The sequence below is a fragment of the Balearica regulorum genome, chromosome 2 (genome assembly GCF_011004875.1).
Source record: "Balearica regulorum gibbericeps isolate bBalReg1 chromosome 2, bBalReg1.pri, whole genome shotgun sequence".
Lineage (NCBI taxonomy): Eukaryota > Metazoa > Chordata > Aves > Gruiformes > Gruidae > Balearica > Balearica regulorum.
In genome coordinates, this window is record NC_046185.1 from 27,839,612 (window position 1) to 27,856,511 (window position 16,900).

The 16,900-nt window shown below is 39.8% G+C and overlaps 1 protein-coding gene across 1 annotated transcript in view; it reads right to left on the reverse strand.

The window, feature by feature from the left end:
- NECAB1 (N-terminal EF-hand calcium binding protein 1) overlaps window positions 1-16,900 on the reverse strand; it is a 67,262-nt gene that overhangs the window by 33,558 nt on the left and 16,804 nt on the right. The window contains exons 4-5 of the mRNA XM_075743750.1: window positions 3,276-3,301; window positions 726-823 (exon numbers count right to left, since the gene is read on the reverse strand). Of these exons, the coding sequence (XP_075599865.1) occupies window positions 726-823; window positions 3,276-3,301 (124 nt within the window). The remainder of the gene's footprint in view (window positions 1-725; window positions 824-3,275; window positions 3,302-16,900) is intronic.

Sequence of the window (16,900 nt, forward strand, 5' to 3'; positions counted from 1 at the left end):
TAAGCTACACTTTCGGGTTTTTATTTTGGCAGTTTATGTAAAATGTACAAGTACTGAACTCTTGCAAACACCTGAATGCCAAAGATAACAGCATTGCTAGAGAAGCACGGCTTTCTCCCAATTGATCCCTCCATTGATTGACTGAAAAAATCGGAGTTTTTTTCCCGCCATGGGATCTCACTGAACACTTTTGGCTGAAATATCTGATGACTTGCCTTCCAGTGGACAGCTTTGCAGTGTGGGTCTGGGGCTGGGTTTGAAGGATCTAAGTTCACTTCCTCCCCTGGTTTGGGCTTTCCCTCGCCTTTTGAAGCTGTTCCACCTTGCACAGAATATTTAACTGTTCGGCCGGCGATAAGGAGCATATTACCCAACGTCTTGATGCATTTTTGATCAGACATCGAGCTGGGATGTGGTATGAATATGGTTGGACTTGATGATCTTAGACGTCTTTTCCAACCTTAAAGATTCTATGATTCTATAATTCCATGAATGAGCAGGGTCTGAACATACGAGCAGGTATGACCATAATGAATTGAGAGCCAGGTGGATCAGCTTTACAGCTTTGATACTCAACCATTTTGATAAGTCTTTTCCTACTGGACTTTTGCTACAAACATATATAAGTTTGCAGCAATTAGTAACTTTATATAAGAAAAATACTGGATATATGTTCAAATAAACAAAATATACAATATAAAGAAAATTTAACAATTTTTACTTACTTTCTTTGTTTTGTCCATTGCCTTCAGTATGGTTATGTTTAAGTCTTCCAAGACAGATAGAACATTTTCATACTCTCCTAAGTGCTGGGAAAAATATTCTAAAAGAAGAAAAACCATGTCACTTATTAATGAACTAAAAAATCACTATGTCATTAAATATCAATTTTATCAAGTCTGAATTCAGTTATGGTATTATTAACTATCTGAATATATAAAATGAACAAGAGTTATAATGAAAAGGATTATTTTATTTTTAAATTTTGTATTATTTCCCATCAAAATCATTCCTGGAGTACTTAAAAAAATAAATCAGTGTTTCAAACATTTTCTTTCAATAAATGAGTTGCCAAATTGACAAAAATTTAGAAGATCAGTTTGAGAGCTGAAACAGACTTATTTTTGAAATATCTGCATTTTCTTTCTAAACTAGATTTTCAGTTTAATAGTCTACTTTACAGTTACTAGCAGGAAATGAAGTTTTCATGTGTATGTACTAAATCTGATTATATTGATACAAAAATGAATAATTCTGTTAAAGCCCTTAGAGAAGATAAGATCAAGTGGGGGCAGTTGTGAGTCGGGGTCAGCTGAGACCAGTTGTTTTCTCTCTGAGAAGCAAAAAGACCATGAGTTGGCCAGATAAGCTTCTAGTCCCAGGTACTGTGATTATGCTTTGAACAAATATGATGCATGCAAAATACTTTTAACAAAAATCTCAGAAATAACATAAGTTGCAGGATGTCTTTGTGTAGCTGCTCAAAGCAAAGGACATTTTAACAGAAAGACCTAATGTAAAATCAGGGGGTATAATTCAATCAGAGGAATTACGGCAAGAGGAGGAGGCAAACCTGGGAAATCATGACCTGAGTTCCCGTTTGGTCAATGTGACAAAATACAATAGAGGGAGGCACAGGAAGGAAAAAGTGTGAGAAAAGACAGACAGATAGACAGAAAGAAAGAATTTAAAGCTAGAGGCTGTATTAGACAAGGCATTTAGACATCAGATCACCTGGAAGAGCATGAAAAACAACATATAAATGGCAGACTGGAAGAACAAGATTAGATAGGAGCTTTTTGAAATAATAACTAGCAATACTTTGAGGCTTTTAAGGGGTCAGTTTGAGCTTCTCAGGGCAGTCATGAAAGCATAAGGTTTCAGGAGCACTGTGACATAACCTGGTATTGCCGAGAGGTTGAATGAAATGATTTAGAATGAAAATGTATTGTGAATTAGTATCCTGCAAGTGACGCTTCGTTTCTGAGGAGAACTGAGATAACTCAGAAGGAGCTTTATAATCACTAGATTAAGCATGTGTTGAGTAAACTCAGTACCAGATTCACAGATGAGAAGCACCCTAGTGGCACCCTATGAAAGATTTAAAAGGCAACTGAAGCAGCCCATATTTACCAAAACAGACAGTAAACAGAGCCCATGCCAGGCTGAGATCTTCCTCAGCCCTCTGGCCTGCCTGAGGTGGCTGGTGGGGTCAAGTGCTGAGCAAATCTGTAAGCCTGCAGTGCAACGTCAACAGCAGTAAATCTCTTGCGGAACAAACCCCCCTGCCTTCCTTGGCCAGTTCTACACATTTTTGGCCAGATTCTCAGCCAGCAGAAGTCATCACAGCCCAGTTCACTTCATCCGAGTCTCTCGCCATATATTTATAAGCCACAGGCTGAAGTGCCTCTCACTGGGTTCTTGGCCATGTGTAGAGTTATCTTGTGGGTGAGTAAATGAGCTGGCATTTGACTTGACAGAGTTTTCAGCTTTTATAGCTCTCCAATATTGTTGACCATTAGCAAATTTATCAGGCTGCCATTTTTTGACATCTTTCCCTCAGAACTAGATTGGTTTTGGCAAGTATAAATTTTTTTTGACATTTTGTGGGAAGACTTGCATAAACTTTCTGTGAATTGTTTTCTGCTGCAAGCAGCACTCCTAAACCAGGTGTCGTAAGATCTGCTGGAGGCCAAGCAGGCTTTTGGGGAAATGACTCACAGCCCAGAATGGGGCACAGAAATGTGTAACTGGGCCAAATTCTAGGCCTTGCAGGAGTTTTTTTGTGATGAACGATAATAGAACTTGTCAAACCGCTGTTCTCACTGGCTCAAGTTGGAGGAGAGTAATGAACTTTCCTCCAGTTGGGTACTAAGATGACAATCTCTTTCAAAATTGCCAAAGCACTCATACCTCTGAAAGCGATGAACTAACTAGAAAAAATCTCACATGAAAGGGAAATAAAATAAAATAAAAGGTATATATCTTTACATAAGAACAGATCTTGAAGCTCAGCGAATGTGAAGTATTGATTACGAAAAATATTTTCAAAGTAATTTCTGCATGTAATGGATGAGAGTCTGAAAGATTATAAACCATCTGCATTCCCCCAAGAGTTCTTTCAATGGAAATTATTTTCCATTTGAGCTACAAAGATTAAACAGAAAAACAATCATATTACATGGTACATTCACTTGCACAGGGATAGATACAATCTTGCTGCAGGCATAGATTATCTCCTTGCCAACAAAAAAAAAAAAAAAAAAGGAACTTACCGCAGAGCTCTTCTGTGTCAAGATTGCTGGAAAGACAAGAGGACAGAAGGTTAGTGAGCTTAGCGATGTTTCTTGCTGGACTGGTAACTAGTAGGACTAAATATCAACCTGACCGGGATATGAAACTTCCCTGCTGGGGCTGTAGCAGGAGATGCGAGTGCCTGGCCCTGGCTGGCCTTTCTCTGCTGCCTTAGGGAGGCTTGTCCTAAGCTGAAGGCTGTAGCTGGCTGCAGGCCCAGCCTCCCTTCCTGATAACATTCCCACTGGCATGTTCCTACTCACTGCCAGCCTCCTTTGAAGTTCCTCATCTAGCCTTTGGGCATCATGATGCAGTTACTGCTCCTCAGGCTTTACACACATGCTCCTAGTGCTGGCAGAAATCCATCTAAACACCAGAAATTGGGGTTTTTTTCCCCACACCTTTCAGCCTGTACTCCTCTTCTGTGGCTGTCATGCTGGACAGCATGGCTCAGAGCTTGGCCCTCCATGCTAAACAAGGGGAAAACCCAACAGACTTCTGTTTGCAGTCTTCACCAGGCAGTAGTGCTCCACAGGAGAGACAGTACAGCAGGAGGATGAAACCAGACATAGCTCATCAGCACACGTGGTTTCTAAGTCTTTCTGGCCATACAAAACTGTTTCACCAGTACTAACTTCAGCAAAATCAGTGATGTGAAAAGAATAGCTGTATCGCCATATTCCCATATAAATACATTCGTGTATGCAAGGATTCCATACAATTCAAAACTATTCACTTCAAACAGATTTCATCTTAATCAACTCTTAAGCAATATTTTCTCTCTGAGGCTTTAATAGTCAAAAGATAAACCTTTTGACCTACAGCTCAATTCTGAAAGTTAGCATATTGACTTTCTTCCAAGGAGAAGAAACTGATTATTAAAGAAACTTAAAAGCATGAATGTCCTTTTTGAATCTTGCTGAGGGGTGAATATTGAACGGCTGATTGCACTTTGGATTTTTTCACTTATCTTTTTAATGGGCTTTTTTTATTGACCTTTTAATAAAATGATGACACACTATTATCTTAAAGTCACTTTCACCAGTGCTAACTTCCATACATCTGGCTTTTATTTCATGAGAGAGAAAGACAGAAATTGCATCATCCTGGGTTGTCACAAACTTGCATACTCAGGTCTATAAAACTTCTGAACGCTTTTAATTGATGATGTAAATGAGATTTTCCCGCAACTTTTGTTAACTAAAGGTGACCTGATCTGCACTTGAACAGGCCTAGTTGGATGCCTACAAATAGGTCTTGCATCTGATTTTTCCAGTGAAATTGGTGGCAGGTATAATGAAATGCATAGTAAGAATCAGTGCTGAAGCTGAGAAACTTAACTCTTAGGTTAACAGATGTTCACTCCTTGAATGCAAACTGAAACCTTGAAAGCTGGGAAGCTGCCTGAGTCAAAAAGCAGTGACAGAATATGATGATGTTAAATGACAGGAGTTTGCTGTTAAGATGCCTAGTCTTTATTCATTGTCCCTGCATTTTTTGCCCATTCACATCATCTGCCCTACTGTCTTCTCTTTGTAAAAGACATTTCTGCATTTCTTAATGTACAGCTCAATAACTGTGCTTAAAACAGCCTTCCACATTGTTAGCCAGTCAAATTCAGGCTCTCTCTTAAAGTTTCCTGTTAAAATCCATTCTGGTCCTTGTTCTTCTGCAGTATCCTCAGCAGTGTGGTAGCAATATAGTAAGGGAGTTGCTCAGAGGCTTCAGTGTTGCTGTCATCAGAACATCGCTGTCAGTCCTATTGACAGAAGCGATGCAGCTACAGATGGACTATGAGTAAAAATGGAAAAGTATTTGGGTGCTGAATTCATTTTCAGTTAGAATTGGGCACCTGAACAATGAGAAAATTATTGTCCAAAGTGATTTGTGCAGCAACTTTCAGGGAGCCTGTGACAGAGAATGGAAATGACATAAAGAGCATGGATTTCAGTCTAGCATATTCGTGATATTTCCTTCTCTATTATAAATATCTTCTGAAGCTCCATTGTTCTTGGCATCCTATTTAAAGGGGATGCTGTTCTAGGCAGGGAAACTATAATTTTGTGTCATTGATTATTTCATTCTCTCAGAAATAATAACATGCTGCTTCAAACACAGTCATGATCAAACCTGGAAATTCTTTTTCCATATACAAATGATTTTGAGCTCCCTGCAGGATGCTGCAGAAGCAATTAAAGAAGTTTGGAATATATCTAATAGTACAGGAGTGAGGTGCATGCTAGAGGGTTCTGCAATGCAATACTTAGGTTTATAGTGGGCACCTGTTCGTCCTTTCAGTGGGTACATATGCCACGGATGCTTCTGCTTAGACCTATAATCTGGCAACGCTGAACATGTTATTTGCAATATTGGCTGGGTGACTCACATCCAGATGCCAGCACGCCACTCCTGATAAGTGCACCCAAAGCATAAGGTGCAGCCGAATGCATTCACGTCATGTTGCATGATCATTTTTTTACACTTCTGCTCTCAATTTGCTTTCTGACTACTAAATACAGTCCTTTTACATGGCTGACTTTGTGTCTAAAATGTTCCCTACCTAATACCATGAGCTATTTTTAAAGGATTTTTACAAATATTCCACTGAGCAGTCCTGATCCCTGCAAAGTTGATTGTACCTGTTGCTCAGTGACAGACACGTAAGCAAATTCACTTGAATGAACTGTGGTAAAAGTGACCATTTGTGGTACCCCTGGAAGTGGCCCAAAATGTAGGAGCACAAAGCAGCTGTGATCACACCCTTGTTCTGCCCACCACAGTCAGCTGTGGACTGGGGCCAGCCAGGGAGGAGGGAAGGTTAAAGCTATTCCACCCATCCACAGCCCCATCCGCTGACCTGAGACATAGCATTCTCTGCGATGAAAGGCGCCTCTAGGCAGAAGTACCAGCAGAAGATCTGCGTATTTTCCCTGAACCACAAGAAGAGGCGATGACATCTCTTCAGCACAGTAATTGCATATAAAGTATGGACCCTGACATCTAAAGCAGTTATAGTATTGGATTCTTTGATAAAATATGAAAGACTTTATGAACTAACCCAATTTAGGAAATTCATTGCCATGACTATCATTGCTGGAGAAAGATAATGCTTTCTTCTTCAGATCTCTCCTCATTCTCAGATATGAGAAGGATTTATTTCAGAGGCTTGAACCAACTCTTTCTTGGACATTCCATTTGCACGTCTCTCTGCTAAATTTGGTTTTAGGGAGGAAAGTTTGAGACTGGTATCTCCTATTTTTAAGTAGAAGCATATAATTTGTGACTGAAAGGAATTAAGTGTTACTTAGACTGTGCAAGGGTAACTGAATAGTCATCCATGGACAATCTCAGCCAAAAAGCTGTAAGCGCTTTGCAACAAGAAAGCCTGCATACCATCCCACTTCAAGTCAGCAAAATAAGTGCTCCAACAGTACCGAGAGTGTTGTGCAAAGGAGCTTTATGTGAGCACTTCCATTTTAAGGATACTCTGTTTCACAGCTCCTTTGCAACAGCAAAGAGCTTTTTGCTCAGGTTTGTTCAAGGTTTCTTATCAGTGGAGACAAAACTGCCTTTTGGCAGTAGGATGCGGTGTTGGGACAAGCCCAGGCTTTGGCCTCTGGCCACAGAAAAGGGAGGAGAAGGGCCAAAAGTGGGACAGAGCTCCTGGGGCTGGTCCCTGGGAAGCCAGCCTTCCTGCTGCCCCAAGGACACTGCTGCTCTTCAACCCCAGGGCTAGCTGGACTGTGCACCCTCTGCCCTCTCAAATGTGGCATCCAGCTTGGCTTTCTGGGCTCTGATAGTGGGGTCACGGCTGTTTTAGTGTCCCACATTTTGCTGCACTAAATAATTGCCTAGTTTGCTTATGCTTAGCTCCAGGCCAAGTGATAACTTCAGAATCATCACTTACTGCTCTGAGCGTGGCAGGACTACAGGAGAGAATAAAGGTGTTTGTACGGAGTAACAACTTGTCCCAAAAAACCCAGTGTAGTTCTTTGCATTAGGCAATGATTCACAGGGATGCAATGACAACATAACCGGCTACCCACCTTAATCATCCTAGCTATCACAGTCTCTGTGTTGCTAAAAGTCTTAATAATACTATTAAAAGTTGCCGTACAGGTTAAAATCTGTAAAGAACTGTACAAGGGCTACGGAGCTATGGTTTTTTTAGCAGTCTGAATCACACCAACCTAAACAAGGAGATGAGAGCCAACGTCATGGTGGCTCTTTTGCCACAAGGAGCAAAGTTCAGAGTTTTCACCCTGTAGAAGACAATAATGTTTCATCTTCTGGTTTTGTCGAAAAATTATTTATTTTTTTTTAAACTGGGATTAAAATATTTATTGTTACACATTTATTTTGGTTTATTAAACTCCTTGGAAATGCACATATTGATAGATACCAAATCTGCTGTGGTTCTCTGGGAAACCCAGATCATGGAAGGGAGTAGGCCCTCAAACTACACCTACCATTAAGCATTGAGCTCACTGCTAGGAAGCCAATGTTGTCTTCCGAACTGAAACATTCTAGGTCAGCTCCATTTAGGTCAATGCAATTGAAACTACCCATTACCGTTTGATTTTCCCAGTGTGAGTGACTCTCATTTTTTTCCACAGAAAGCTGAATTTCCCATTAAAAATAGCCATTCATATGGAAAAATTTCAGGCAACTCTATTTGCAGTTTGTCTGTCCGACCAAGGATCTGTTAGTATCAGGATTGTGTAAATCATTCTCAGTGAACTTGTTTTGTTCAGTCATGAAATAGTAAACTGTATAATCAGCTCATTCTGACCAGTATCTTGCCTTTTTCTCTGTAGTTCCTTTACAAACTGATTTCTGTAGCTATTGTCTTGAAAAGTCTGAGTTAAAGCAAATAGCTGCAATTATGTCTCTTAAATGGCAGCAAGCACAGCTTTCTGAGGTCAGTGCTACACCATGTGCCTGAAATTCTTATTTTCTTATTTAATTTAAAAGATCTAGTTTTAAAAAATGGTCAAAACCCAATGTATTATTTTCCTCCTGCAATTTTTGGCATTCAATAATTGCTTTTTAGAAAAAACTTTTCACTCATCTGCAGTTCATCTAATTAAAGAGCTTATCTGTGTCTTGTGCTGTTTTTAATAAATCTTTTTTTTTTCTCATTGTACTTAGAAGTTAATTATTTTTTCTGTGTACTTCTATCGAACCATGATAAATCAGCAATAGCATGAGACTAAAATACACCTTCCAGCTGAAACAAAAGAAAACCATCCAAAGCATAGATAATTACTATCCTTCAACTACAGGTAAGCTACTGAGGATTTCTCATTATTATCTTTACAATCATAGTCTTCAAGGAAGCACTGTGGTCCCATCTAACATACATTTAATTTTAGTTTCAATGCAGAGCACTGGGCTGGAGGCCAATGCAGTCAGGTGGGTTCCCACGATCGCAAGGATAACGCTAACCAACCTCTTGCTCTCAGACATCATATTGGCATGCTTTTGGAGCTTGCTATTAGGACAGATGAGATCAGCATTTCTCTTTTGACCCAAGGGAGAAACGAGGGCTCTGCTAATGAAGACTTAGGCAGGTGGGAGGGAGGTGGATTTGGGGCTCAGAGTCCTACATGTAGATGTCAATACGTGTACTGGGTGTCCAACCTCCCCTGCCCAGCAAAGGAGCCCCAGTGGAGTTGGGGGCTTTTCAGTGAACCAGCTGGCAGGAGCCTGAGTAATTGAATATAACCCAGGCATTAAGTGTTGTTTCAGATGCTCTAGCATTTCTCCCACCACCCATGTCCCAACTGCATCTCCTGTGCCACCCTGTCCACCTTGGGCTCGTGTTTCAGATGGGAGTATTGTAAAGGCCTTGTGCCTGGGCAACAGTGCTGAAGCCTGAGTGAGCAGGGTGAGACCTACTTCTTAGATGACTTCATAAACCAGAACACCCTTAGACACCCTGCTGACACATGCAAGGGTAGATGTGTCTCCGTAGTGCCAAGTCCTATCCCTACACGTGCAATACACGCAGCATGACAGACTCTCAAATGGCCAACACAAGCTCACAGCTGCAGGTGTCCAAGACTGTCAGGTCCTCACCAAACTCGTCTCTGGCTTGTGCATAGTTTATCTTCTTTAGATTGTGCCACACACAAAAGCTTAATGGGATACCTGCCTTTGGGAGGTTGCTGGTGCCTCAGGTCTGCCTCAATAGTTCTAGCATCCCTCCTACCCTGTAACTAAGGTCCTGGATGAGGACTTCATTTTACCGATGAGAAAAGTGAGAAAAACAAGTCTGATTCCCCACTGACTCATATGCGTCAGTAATCAGTGAAGCATTTATCGCAGTATCTCTCCAGCAGTGCTACAGACTGAATCCCCTCGAGATCCTCTGCATATCTCTTAGTTTGTAACTTTGCCAAATCTTCTCATTATCTTCTGACACCTTTTCCCTGAGGATGCCATTATGCAAAACCAATTTCCATGAAAGTTATGAGTGGGGGGAGGGAAGAAAGAAGGATAAGAGTAAAAGGGAGGTTTACATTTGCAACGACTGCTAAAAACTATTCACTAAACCATTAACCATGTCAAAGATTCTTGCTCTGCTGAAACATGGGCTCATCAGACTTGACATTAAAATTAACCAGGCGCAGATTTACCAAATAAATTAGCTGTAAAAGCGCTCATCCCATAAGCCACAAATTTCAAACTTTTCCTGCATACTTGTTTCCATGTATAAAAAGACCTGTGCTGCTGATACTTTTCTCTACTTTCAGTACAATTATTCAGGCAATAACACATGTAAACAAGACAGCTATATTTCCAACAATCTACCTCCTCTGAAGCAAAACTGTGCTGCAATACTGTCTTGCATGCAAGCTGTTTAGCATTCAGTAGACAGATGTGAAGTCCAGGTACATGCAATTCATTAATTGTTTAGAGAATGCTAATTGGGAGTTTAAATAGTTTCTTCAGCAGTATTACAACTCCCAGGCAGCTGCACTGAACATATGCACACATTGGATTTAGCAACCAGATGAGAGCTCAGAGAAATGTTAGATACAAACTAGGTAGTAGGAATGATGCTCACATTGTTAAAGTACTTAAAATACCAAGTTTACAGTAAAAATACCACTTTTGTTCCTGATTAGATGCAAATATGGGAGGAAGAAGATCTTAAGATTTGGCTTTGGCGTATGCATCGTAATTTAGTGATTCATAAGGACCAAGAAATAAAATAGCAATGAAAATAACACAAAAAAATTCTTCAATGTTTTTCAAGTTGAAAGTCAGCAAAAGCCAGTCACATTCAATAATTCTTCTTCCTATTTAATCTGTAAAATATTCTTGTGCTACAATCTGCTCCTAAAAATAGTGCTCAGGAGAATATGTTCAGAAACACAATGCTTAAGGTTGCAAAACAAATCCACTCTTCTCTCCTCAGCCTTAAACTTCCGAGATATTGTTTTGTAAAAGCCTGCAATTTTTGAAAACAGGAAGTGTTTCTTGTAGTTAACATCACCAGCTCACTTCTGTCTTCAGATGGCTTTGAGCATCAGTCACTGATAGCCTTTGCCTTGAGCTGTGTGTTGTGATTTACACTTGTGCCATGATAGTGCAAATTGCTACCCAACCAAAACAAGCGTTTCATGTTCACTTGATCAAGGAGTTAGTAACTAGGATGCTCCAAGACAGCAGAGCATGTGGGTCTTCAGCTTCAAAATTACTGCAGCTATGACCTGCAGACCATGTCCTCCATGAGCTGTGTGTTGTCACCCTCCTTGTTGGCCGTGGGAAAGACTTCTGGTGCCTTTGCAGCACCTGCATTTGCCTCCAACACCCTTCGCATTGCTCCCACCAGCCCTGCAGGGCCTCGCTGAGCACTGCATAGCTTGGAGACGATTGGGGAGGGGAGAGAGGAGTGAGAAACCACAGTGGGCTTCCTCCACCCTCACAAAACTCCTCCAAAAAGGTCAACTCAGTTTTCACATAGAGTGCATGGAGTTTTTTTGAGGGCTCTGGACAAGGACTGACAAGCTCCCAACTGTTGGATTATGTATGTATGACAGATGTTATGTCAAATATGTGTCAAATCAGGAGGCAAAGATAAGCTCTTCCTCTTCCTCCTTCCCTGCTCACAGCCATGCTCTCATGTTGGTCTAACTTGTACTGGGGTGGCTCGACTCCTACCCAACAGGATGTGGGGATCTACCTTGCCCTCCTGATACCTTCAACAAAGCTTAAGATGTTGCCAGAATGCTTATAGCGTGTTTATTTCTGGGCTATCTGCAAAACACGTAAGCCATTATGAATAAGGGGAAGAAGGGTCATTGTCCAACTCAAGGTTGAAGCTTAATTCTTTTTTTTTTTTTTTTCCCCAAGGGCCTTTAAATACAAGACATTGCTTTGCACTAGATGCAAGTGCTATGTGCTGCATGCTAGGAAATGAAAACCTGGAGACCTGGCTGTAAGAGCCCAGAACTAATCACTGCTGCATTGATGCAAAGCCTTTTCTTACCCTGGCAGAGAGAGGGTGTCTGAGTGGGGACCCTCCATAACAGTCTCTTTATACTATTTAATGGTAAGTCATTGAATAGGGATTGCCCAAAGGTTTCAGGAGCCCCTGGAAAGCACAAATAGAAGTGACTTGCAGTGGAAGTCAAATGCTTAATTGGCTTTCAGCTTCAGTGTAAAATTATGACAATACTGGAAACTGCATTTAAGGAAGAACAGTTAACTGCTACCCCCCTAAAGCAGTCACCTTGTGCTAATTACACATCAGGAATGCTAGTTGTATGGCCTAATCAAAGCAGTCTACTGTCTCTTTTGAAGCACAGTATCTCTGAATAATCAGAGGTTGTTTATTTTACTTAAGAACATCAAAATTAATGCAATGTATGACAATTCTTGGTATTATCTCCCTGCCTTGATTAACAAACAGGATACTGACATTCACTGGGTCACTGCATTGGTCCAGTGTCCTCTTATTTCTTTGTGGTCTTGGAAGGCTTTTTAAAAACAAACAAACAAACAAAAAAAAACCCCAACCCCCCCACCACCTATGTTAAGCCCTTGTGAACAGGTATCAGCTACTTTGCCCGTGGGGGGAATTTCTGTATAACTGTGTATCTAGTAGTTGGCTTTTAAACTCATTATTATATTGGCTTATGGTTCAGTGGACAGAGGACCCCTCCACAAATTTGTTCACAATTTATCTTTGGGATTGCCAGCTCTTACAAATATAATTCTTGTTTTAAAAGAACTTCAAGAAAGGTAAAATATTGTAGCAGTACTAAAATATGGGGAAAAAAATTACTTCTTTTTGCATGCATCTATTTTGTACCTGATGTATATTAATTTATACATTTGTTTCAGGCTGTATCAAAAGAAAAAAAGAATGGAAGCTAAAACAATCAAGCAATCAGTTTGTACAGTGTGTCTTTACTGGTATTTATTTAATGTTTAAAATGTTATCAAAAGGTAATGCAGATTTTATGAAATAGAAAAAATAACCTGTACATTCATAAATTGCAAAATATATGTCCAAATGATGTACTGAGGAAAGATGCTTAGCTAATGCAAATTTTCAGTAAAAGCAACGATCTGCCCTGGATGAATAACCTGTACTTTAGGGTCTATAAAAATTATAAATATAAATTCATCCTGGCATAACGAACTCCCATTCCACCTATCTTTTGGGAACTTTATGCGTTGGTAACTAATTCCTACTCATCTTTTTTCCTGGTGATTAGGGTTGACTCTTCTTTTACTTTGCAAAACAGCTAACACCTGTCTGCACCAACCCGCAAGGGGCAGAGATCATAGCCAGTTAGGCAGACACAACCTTAATTACTGGGAAGTTAAACCCCCTATTATTTGCCCTGCTATCACGTTGAGAATGGTAATTGCTCATTTTAGCTGTCTTCCATAGCCTATCTGTTCTGTTACAGGTATTTTACATTAGCTTGGCTTGGTCTTTTTAAAAGTTAATAATCTTCTAAATGTCTCTTCAACAAGACTGACATCAGGACCCATGTAACAGGGGGTCTTAATACCTGGTTAATTTAGTTCCCTTAAAAGTGTTAAGCCAATGAAAGTCTTTTATGATTTCAATATTTTTTTGAAAGATTCCTGCAGCAGAGCTGAGAAGGGAATTCATATTCCCTGAGCTTGTGGCCCATGGAAATCACCCCAAGGACATCTCTCCTTTTTTATCTTCAGGCTTTGAAGTACAAAGACTCATGCACACAGACAGTGAGGCTGCGAATGCTGGCAGAACTAAAAGATTTAACGCAGGTGGAAACAACCCAAAGTCTGCTTTTGTGACAAGGTGGGTATGAAATCTTGACATACTCTGAGAAACGATCTAGCAGATCATGACATTCTTCCCCAGCCATCTGTCCTAGGTATTTACGTGTAGTGTAAAACACTGCATAATCTCAATGCTTACGAAATATTTCTGGGATAGGGAACTACAGTCCGCATTTTGTAAATAGTGAAATGAAGCAGAGAAAGGATAAATGATTTGCCCAGAGTTTGACAGAGTCTGTATTTTAACTGAGTAAGAGAGACAAAATAATCTGTGCAAATCTTTTCCCACTAGATACACAACTGAGTAGAATTTCTCACCCCCCCCCCAGCCCCAAACCCTAAAAACCAGCCATAAACCACTTGGGAATGATAGGCACAAACCATGATTTTCTTTTCATTCCCTTGGGTCATTTGCAAGTGAAAGCATCACAAAATAGGTGGTTTGGGAATTGTTTGATATGTACATGATTCTCCTAATGCTTGCATTGCAAAACTTCCCAAGGTTCAATGAACATTTTGCTGCTTTTCTTAGCCAGCTGGTTAATTTGAGACATTTTACATAATCTGCCCTTTTCAGCAAATGCCAGTGAGTAAAGTTTTTCCCTCTTTATTATATCTGCTTCATGTGATTTTTGCTGGAAAGCTATACTAACAAGGAATTTATGTTACACTGCCCAAACTGTTTCTCCTTCCTATATCCATCTGATATTTGGCATGCTACATCTTGCTGCCTGCCTGATGACAAGGTTTTCAAAAGCTTTCAAAGGTGCTAATGGAAAGTCTTTAAAATGTATTTGCCTCTGCTAAAGAGAAAGATCAAGTGGTGTAGAATGCTTTTCAGCTGCAAAGTCGGGCACTAAGCCTTTTATCAAAGACGTCATGAAAAAACATACTCTAAAAGCTTCTTGTTGCTGTTTTAAATTTAAGCTTTAGGCATGTTTTCTTATTATCTGTAGCTGGTTGTACTCTATAACAATGTTAACCAGCCTAAAGAAAGCACCCTTTCTGGTTGGAAAAGGTAATTTAGTAGTCTTCCACCTGTTCAATTCCCTGAACTACATGAAAATATGATCCTTCACAGTACATATTCTCTGTGACTTTTGTGCCAGGCTTTTTGCCAGGCTTTTCTCGGACAGTGAGAATTATCTCTCTCTCTGATGGCTGCTGTGCCAGATTCATTACCTGTTCTCAGCTAGCATCTGCAGCATTCAAAAAAGTCACATCTATTCTTCAGGTATGCTTATCTCCCAGGACGAAAACATAATGTTATTTTCACTTTTATGCATATTCTTCAGATCTATATATTCTCTGGTAAAGAGAGAAAGCTATACAAATAATAATAATACTAATAACAAATAAAAATATTACAAATTAAAAAATATATCTTTACAAATAAAAAGAAAGGAAAAATAGATGTAGAACATCTATCTTTTTTCTTAGAAATCTTACATAGTCATTGAGGATATTTGCCCTTATCAGGATGCTCCCTGACAAATGCAGACAAATGGAATCATAGTAAAATAAAACCAATCATCTCATGCATACATGTAGTAACATGAGGAAGTCCAAAGCTGTATGAACGAGTCTTTGTCTCTGAAATGAGTCTTTGCCTCTGGGTTAAAAATTTGCATGAAGGCTCTTAACCTGCAAAGCAAATTCCCATGGTGTTCCCAGAAGCACGTGATTCATTTTGCTAGGGTTAGGTAGACTGCATGCATTGTATTTGTTCAAGATCATATTTGTTTCTCACCCTTTATCACTGATTTTAAGAAACCTGAGGAAATTGAAATGTTATGCTTACTTGTCCTGTACATAGTGCCTATTTATTTTAGCAGTATTTCTGCAACCTTCTGCTTTGAATTTCTAGTACGTAAGTACTTTTGACAAATTAGGGAAATAGGGGAAATTACAGAAATAATTACAGCTTTCTCTTCTTTTTTTATGATAAGAGATAACCTATTTAGAATACTGCTTCTCCTGTGTTGTCTCTATAAGGAAAATGATATATCAGGGAAACTTCTTCCTCTGTCTTTGTTGCATCCTAGTACCAAGAGTCTTCAATACAGCATGGTTTATTGGATGCTTTAGGATGGATTTGGGATTAGGAGTCTAATTTCATATTTCCACTTTGTGCTGGCTTTCATCTAATGATTTTGGGGAGGTTATGCCTGATTTACAGAAACATAAGTGAGATCAGAGCTAAAAAACAATCTATAGAGCCATTTAGACATTTACTCCTAGGGGATATATTCCTATGTTTATATGGATTAGGTGCCTATGTGAATGGGGTTTTGTTTTTGTTTTTGTTTTTTTTGGGGGTTGGAAGAGACCTTAAAAATCATCTAGTTCCAACCCCCAGGACTGCAGAGCACAGATCTAAGAGAGGATTCCTACCTGTAGGCATTTAATGGTTCAAAATAATCAATAATACTGCTCATGAAAAGTACTTCATACATCTTTATAAACAAGCAGCCAAGCTCTTAAGACAGGAAAGAAATGTGGTTCTGCATATAGACTGCATATTTAAATGGCTTGAAATAAGCAACAGTTTGAATAGTTAATACCTGAATTCATCTAATTAATGAATTTTTTACAAAAATATTTGTGTAGTGGCTAATGATAATCTAGAAACTTTTTTAAAATTTTGATGTTTATCATCCTGGAAGATGTTCATAAATGATCATAAACTGACATACGTGCTCCCTAGCGTACACTTGTACAGTATCGATCAGATTTCAGACTTCAATTGATTTCTTTCTTCACACTTTCTGGAAATAGCGAAGTGGTTTAATAATTCCACCTAGGTAGGAGGGAGGCAAAATTTGCAAGGAGAGAGAATATATTCATTAAACTAGCTGATAATGGTAGAAAAAATGGACGAGATTCCAGAAGAATGAGCTTTAAGATGGTTCCTGAGAAAGCCCTCAGCTGGGCTTCCAGGTCTTCTGCTGCAAGGGTAGTTGTCATGTCAATGGCCAGCATCACACCTGGTCATTGACAGGCCTCCAGGATGATGGGCCTGGGCTCAGGTCAGCATTTGGGGCTGAGGATACACAACTGTCACGAGAACTGGGCGTTTGTGGAGGAGGAATGGCAGAAGCTGAGGAAGAGGGGAACAAGGAGGGGTGTGATGCTGACACAGACATCCAAAGGAGAAGAAGCCATAGAAGAGTCACTGTCAGGAAGAAGTATATACAAAATAACAGCGTATTGGGTTTTTTCCCCTGTGGGAGACAAAAAAAACCCAGAGACACAACGGAGTTTGGCGTTGGATGAGATAAGATCCTGTTAACACTGCTCCTACCTGGGAGCA